This window comes from Ailuropoda melanoleuca, chromosome 12 (assembly GCF_002007445.2).
Source record: "Ailuropoda melanoleuca isolate Jingjing chromosome 12, ASM200744v2, whole genome shotgun sequence".
In the NCBI taxonomy this organism is placed as follows: Eukaryota; Metazoa; Chordata; class Mammalia; order Carnivora; family Ursidae; genus Ailuropoda; species Ailuropoda melanoleuca.
The window spans coordinates 21541459-21548500 of record NC_048229.1 but is presented as its reverse complement, the minus strand read 5'-3'; the positions used below and the strand labels follow the sequence as shown (position 1 = coordinate 21548500).

The 7042-nt window shown below is 61.9% G+C and overlaps 1 protein-coding gene across 1 annotated transcript in view; it reads right to left on the bottom strand.

Moving 5' to 3' along the window:
• MN1 (MN1 proto-oncogene, transcriptional regulator) overlaps positions 1-3291 on the bottom strand; it is a 48575-nt gene extending 45284 nt beyond the window's left edge. The window contains exon 1 of the mRNA XM_034638032.1: positions 3-3291. Within this exon, the coding sequence (XP_034493923.1) occupies positions 3-1806 (1804 nt within the window). The 5' untranslated portion in view covers positions 1807-3291. The remainder of the gene's footprint in view (positions 1-2) is intronic.
• Positions 3292-7042: the final 3751 nt, after the last annotated feature.

The window sequence follows — 7042 nt, the reverse complement described above, 5'->3', positions numbered from 1 at the left end:
ACCGGGGGGAGGGGGCGGCGCCAGGCCGGGGTCGTGCGGGCCGCAGTCCGCCGGCAGGCCTGAGCCGCCCATCCTACGGGGCAGCAGGTCCCCCGGCGGCGGCGGGTGCGGACCTGGGAACCACGCGCTCTCCTGCGCCAAGTGAGGCGCCTGCTGCTCGAAAGTGCCCAGGCGCCCCGCGCCCGCGCTTTCGCGCTCAAAGTTCGGCTGGGCCAAGCCGCCCACCGGGCCGCTGTGTACCAGGCCGCCCTGGCCCACGTCCCCGGGGTGGCCTAGCTGGGCCAGGTTGGGCTGCCGCAGCCGCTGCTGCTGATTCCGCGACGCCATCTGCTTAATCATGAGGGCCGCGTTTTGGCGCTGCTGCTGCTGCTGTTGCTGCTGCTGCTGCAGGGACTGGTGGTCCGGGGCCGGATGCTGCAGGGCTGGCCCTGAGGGGAAGCTGTCGGGCACAGGCGGCGTGAACTCGCCGGGTAGGCCCGAATAGGCGGAGGGCGAGAGGTGGTTGTCCAGCGCGCCGTTGTGCATGTTGCCGTTCCACGAAGCGCAGCGGTCCACTCCCGCGCTGCCCGGGAAGTCAAAGCGCGGCCTCTTGGCCACATTCATGTATGGGGGCGCGTCGAAATGCTGCAGCCGCTGGTTGGGCGCCTGCTGGGGAGGGGGGTGCTGCATGTTGAACACAGGCTCCGAATACGGGTGCATGCTCCGGTTCTCCAGCCGGTGGATGGGGTACTCGAACTGTGCGTGCTGGCTGGGCAGCATGGGGCCCCCGTCCTGCAGGCCGCTGCTGGGCGTGCCCGCCTCGCCCTGCTGGGGCCGCGGGAGCGCGGGCGGGCACGAATTTTGTCGGACCAGAAGCCCGGGTGGCGGCGGCTGGGGCTGCTGCTGCGTCTGGGGCTGCTGCGGCTGCGGCGGGGGGTGCTGTTGCTGCTGTTGCTGGGCGTGCATTTTGGACAAGCCCACCATGCCTGCAGCTCTGGGCATGGCCGAAGCACCAGGGAAAGAGCCCCCGGGAACCTGGCGCCCCGCCGCATAATGAGGCAGCTGCCCCTCCGAATCGGAGGGCGAAAACATGTCGAAATGTCCCGAGGGCGCCTCGCCAGGGTAATTGTATTCCAGCGAGTCGACGGCTCCCTGGTTCGCCACCCTTCGGGGCTCCAGACTGTGGGAATCGGAGCCGCTGGAGGCGGGCAGGCCGTGAAAGGAGGCGGCTCGGTTAGGGCTCTGGTCCAGCGGCAAGCACGGGGCAGGCACCGCATGACCCGAGGCGCCCGAACTGTGGAAGTCCGGGAGGTTCCCGGGTCGCTGCGGGCCGAAGCTCTCGGGCCCCTGGCTCTCCGCCATGTGGTCATAACCCTCCGCGAAGGGCGGCTGGCTGCCCAGGCCGCCGGCGGCGCCGCCGTAGCCAAGTAGGCGACCCCCGTGCAGGCATGAGGCCCCTGGGTCCGGGCCGCCGAAGTTGCCCCCAAAGTGGGGGTGATGTTGGTGGGGGTGGTGGCCTCCCGGGTGGCCGTGGTGCGGCTGCTGGCCTCCAAAGAATCCGTGCACCGGCTGCGCCTGCAGCCCCCCCGCGTGCAACTCCGAGTGGCCACGCGCGTGGAAGCCGTAAGGCTCCATGTTCATGCTCAAGATCGGCGGCTCGCCCAGCGCGCTCATTGCAGGGTCCACCGGGCCAGGGGGTCCCCCCGCGTGGAAAGCCGGGGCCTTAAAGTGGGCATTCATGCTTAGTCCGGCCTCGTTAAAGTTCCTCTCGCCCTGGCCAGCGTTCCTGCTGTTGATCTGGGGCTCGAATTGGTCCAGCCCAAACATACTTGGCAGGGGGCGGGGGGATCAATAGGGCATGACAGCCTGCTCTCCGCGGCGCGCCTCCGGCCAGCTAAACGTTCCGGCCCTGGGTTGGGCGCTCCGGGACGCTCAGCACCGCGGGGGCGCAGTGCGCACCGCCACCTCGCCTGGCGTGTCGAGGCTGGGGGCTATCAGCTCCTCTCCCGAAGCTCTGGCTGGCCGGACCCGGGCCTCTCACATCATGCGGTGCCGCGGGGCCTCCGGGAGCCGTGTTGGGGGGCCCATGCCCCGGCGGTCGGCACAGCCGCGGGTGGGTTTGCGCGGAGGGGACAGAGCTGCGGGCGAGTGGAGACAAAAAGTTAAGTGGGGGGAAGGAGGCGGGAAGGAGGAAGGGAGAGCAGAGCGATCACCTTCTTAAGTCCGATCGGGTCGGGTGGGAAGCCCCAGGACGTCTCCCGAAGCCTCCCGGAGTCCGTGGCGGAGCTGCTAAGGGGCCGAACAAGGAGACCCTTCAAAGCCGTGGCTGGCGCCCGGGCATGGACAGAGCGGTCCCTCCCCCCTCCCCCCGGAGTCCCCGCGCTCCGCAGCCCGAGCCTCCGCCGAGCACGATCCGCTCGCCAATCTCCGTCGGCCCCGAGCAAGCGGTTACTGCTCCTTCAGCGGGTCGGAAGGCTGGAGGCTCCGTTCGGCATCACGGGTGCGGGCCCTGAGCCGAGGGCGCAGCGGGGCTGGGGAGGCGGCAGGCGCCCGGGGTTGGAGCCGAGGTTTGAGGGAAGGCGCGGTTCCCCTGCTCCGCGGCGGGTGCGCTGCACCCCGGCGCGCCGCTTCGCGGCCACGTCCGCCGCCTGACGCTTCTGTCCTCCTCTGTTCGGTCTCTGAGTTCGCGGGGGTCTCCGCGCCCGGTTCCAGGCGCGCGCGGGCAGCGAGACGAGAGGCTGGGTCGCTCCAAGGCTCGGGTTCCCTGCCTCCGCGCCGAGGTGCTTCGCGAGTCCCCCTCGGACCCGAGGAGGGGGGCGTACGCGGGTTGGGGGGCCAGGCTAGGCGAGCGGGCTGAGGCGTTCCGGCTACGCTCTAGGAGCCCGGAATGGGGGGGCGGGGGCAGTCCTGGGGGGGTCCGCGCACCCCTCTGCTGGCTGGCGGGGGGGCTCTGCGTGGGGCGTTCCGAGGGTCTCAGCTCCCCTCTCGGTGTCTGCCTCTCGCCCAGCGCCGGGAAAAGCAGCAACAAGTTTTGCATTTCAGCAATCAATTTCAGCCATTACATTTGCACCAATCAGCGCAGCCCGAGCTCCGGGCCCGGGGCGGGGCTCGCTCTTAAGGTGGTCCTGGTTGCTGGCTGCTGAGGCCCCCGCCATGAACCCGCACTCCGCCAGCTCTCGGGTCCCCCGCGCGGGTTTTGCCTCGGGGTCGGCGCCAGTGCTCTGGGGGGCGCGCCCTGGCCTCCCGGTGCCTGGGGCTGGAGGGGGCGCAGGCGGAGAATGGCGGGAGCTTGGCTTTGTTCACCCCCCCTTCCCACTCACACAGTTCCCAACTCCCCACCCCTAACTGAAGTGAGACCTGCGGGTTGGGCAGGGGGCGGGGAGGTGGGCGGTAAGCGGTGCGGGGCGCTTAGACAATGGGGTCGCCAAGCAAAGCTCTTGGACTCGGCACGGAAAGTCGCAAAGAGTCAACTGCGCTTCAGCTCCGGGGCGAACCCTTGGTTCTTCACCGCTGTCTGCCTACTAGTGGCACCCAAGTTAGCCGGCCCTCGGATTTTTCGGAGGTGGAAGCAGACAGGGAACCCCGAAGTTAGGGTTCTGCTCGAAAGACCCGGGCGTTTGCTCACTCCTCACTGGGGTTGGCACAATTGTTCCCAATCCGCACACTCTGGGGTTCCCCGTTCTCAGTCGCCGGCTTGAGTCCGCCCAGAGGAGCCATGACCACTCGGCTACTTGTGGGGGAGTGGGGGATGCATATCGGTTGAACGCGGAGCCGCAGCCGCGAGGCAGCTGGGAGCTGCGAGAAGACCTGCGTGCAGAGGGCGCACCCACCCGCTCGCCCGCTGGAGCGCCCTACTCCGGACACCCGGGCCAAGGCCCAGGCCCTCTGCGGGAGCGAGGTTGGCCTCCTTAAGAGATCAATTAAACTGAAGAGGCCAAGGAACGGAATTGGGTTGTGATACCAAAATCAATAGGAGTAATTTAATATCTGCCCTGCTCTTTATGAAATATTTATCCCAATAATCTTAGTTAAAATGTTTAGATCTTCCGGATCCCCACTGAGGCTGAAATCTATCTTGCAATTAGAAGTTGGGAGTTAGAGGGGATGGAGGGTGGGGAAGGTGTTTATTCTGTGTGCCTGCGTGTGTATTTTCCTCCCTAAAGTGCGTGTAAGGGAGGAAGGGGGAGAAGGCCTGTAATTTCCCTTGCCGTAAAATAGCACGAGGCGATTTTGCTAGCAGACCAGCATTCTTCGGAGAAGGGGAGAGGAAAAAAAAAAAAGAACTTTCTTTGAAGAGCCCCTGATATCGCTATTAAATCTAAATAAAATTAAGCATGGTGTATAAAAATGCCTTTTCCCCCCACAAAAGAAAGTGTTTATCACCCAAGTCTGTCTAGCGTTCGCTAAATTGCGCATGAAATCTGAAATGAAATAAACGTTATAATAAAACCAACCCCTGAGCCCTTTTTAAATTTAAAAACCTCAGATGAAGCACTCCACCGTCGTGGGCAGGAGTTAAAAAGTTACCACGTTGTACGCACACCGATTCATTGCTCCCGGGAGTCACTGCTGGGAAAGCAGACTCTGGGTGTTCCTGAGCCAAAATGCCAGGAAAATGGGCTCTAGTTCGGGGGAGGGGAGGCGGGAAGCAGGGTCTCTTGAGGGACTCCCGAAGAAAATAACACCCCTCCCAAAAAGAATACAAATGAAAACAAGCAATAAAAACCTGCAACTTTGAAACTCAGAGAGCGGAAGCCAGCTCAGATCCAAGGTCCTTCCTGGGACCTTCCTGTTGTGGACATCTACGGATATTTTTTCTTTTTGAAATTAAAAATGAAAATTACCCCCACCAAAAATGGGGTCCATAAATAAGCATCGGGAAGAAGTATTTGTACAGGGCGGTGGAGTTTTAAAAGGATTTTTCTGCAGGATCAGGTTGTTGGTCTGTGATTAAATATTGATTTTGTGTAATTAGTTTTCATGTGAACTATCCTCTTGCTGATAGCTTAGAGGTTTCAGAACTAGAAAGAAATGGAATCGGACATGGAAATTATTACTTAGCAAAGTGACAGGGAAGTGAGAGCCGGAAAAGACTGGGGCTTGGCTGATTTAGGCACAAAGAAATAAAGGTACTGGGTAGGCCTCCAGTGACCCCCCACCACCACCCAGGGCCCCAGGCCAAAGACGGGGAGACTCTGAAACTCCTGATCAGGAAGGGGACCGGTAGGGGGAATGGCCGCCAGGAGGAGAACCCCGCATGGGCAAAGGCCTACGCAAAGCCCTCGTCTAGAGCCATCGGTGCTGGGAGATGGGTGTCTCTGGAGCCCTATGTGAGGAGTGTTATGTCTCATGTGTGCGTCTGGAGGGAATAGGGGAAGTTGGGACCTGTCTGAAGGCCTGGGTGGGCCAGGCCAGTGGGAAGAATGGCCCACAGACCTGCAGTCTGGGGAGACCCAGGTTGGGGTGTGCTTTCGGCTGAGGTATGACTTCACACAGGGGTAGGGGTCCCCTGAACACCTGGGCAGGTTTCCTGTGGAATAATTCTGTGTGCTCCGGGGAAGGGGGGGGTGTGGGAGTATTTTTCTGGGGCTGTTTCCAAGAGTTCAGTCTACAAGGTGTGTGAGTGTCTGAAAGGAGGGTGTGTTTGGGCCTGGCTGGGTTTCTGTTCAGGATGTGTCTGGGTCACCTTTCCTTCACACTACGAATGTTGTGCGGTTGTGTGGCGGGGGACCTGCATTTGTGTCTTCGCCTTGGTAGGGTGAGCGGGGCAGCCACGTGTGTTTGTGTACGTGCCTTCACTTGCCTCTGGGTGTCTCGCTGAGTGTCCCTGGGGGAGGCGCTGTCGACCCCCCCAGCCCTGTTTCTCTCTGTGGGTCTATGCCTCTGTTTGTCCCTAGGCCTGCCGCCGCATCACACCTTGTGTGCAGGGGAGGGGGGTGTCTCTGCTCGAGTGCGTCTGTTTCCTCTGTGAGTGGGAGAGTGGATGCCCGCCTGTGTCCATCTGTGCCCGTGAACACGCGGCGAGTGTGCCTGCATGGTGTGGGCGCCCCGCGAGTGCCGGGAGGTGCACTCAGCCTACGAGGGCTCGCGGTTTCTTTGGAACAGACACATTGCCCCCTAGCGCTCAGACGATTCAAAGTCCCCACCCGCCGGCACTGAGGCGGGAGCTGCTGGAGCCTCAGGGCCCACCCCCAGGCCGTTCCTTCTCCTTCCTGTTTCCCTTCCTTCAGCCAGGCCCTGGAGGGGTGCTGAAAGTGCTGGCATTCAGAGGGGGCCTCAAGGCTGGAGAAAGGGGACAGCTGAACTGGGGCCCCAGAGCTGAAGAGGGATGCTCCCAGCTGGTAACAAGCAGGGGACTGCCTGGAATGGCCTCTGGGGGGCTACCAGAACTCTCCCTCCTGGGGCTGAAAGCCTGGCATATTTGAAACAGCCCAGGAGCTCCAATTTAAAAGGGGGTCCCCAATGAACCAGTGAACACCCCACTCAACAAAAACACAGAACAACCAACACTGAACACCCTTCACCTAGCAGACACGCGGCCCTCACACCTGCTCCCCAGGTCCCCAGCACCAAGACAGGCACACTCGCCCACACACCCCTTCATAATGGACATGTCTGAACACCGGCTCCCAGGTGTGGAAGGCTCAGTGCTAATCGCTTTCTATCTGGGGTCCCATGCAGCCTCATAGCAGCCCCATGAGGTTGGAGCTCTGAACCCATTTTACGGATGAGTACGTGGAACCTCACACCGGCCAAGTGCCTTTCCCAGAGTCCAACGGTGGCAGAGCTGGGATTCCAAACCAATCCACCTGCCCCTGAGACCTGGCTCTTCACCACTGCCTGCTCTCCCTGAAGGGGATCCCACAGTGCAGGGAGCACGGTAAGTGCCAAGAAGTGGTGGCTGCCTTCGTCACTACTGCCACTATTATCACTATGAGTATGACTGTGGCTATGACGAGTATTATGAGTCTATGTGCGTTTCCCTCTCCCACACACACGAGAGAGCGAGGCGCACATGCGCACGTGTGCACACACATACCTATATCCTCAGCCTTTTCTCCCT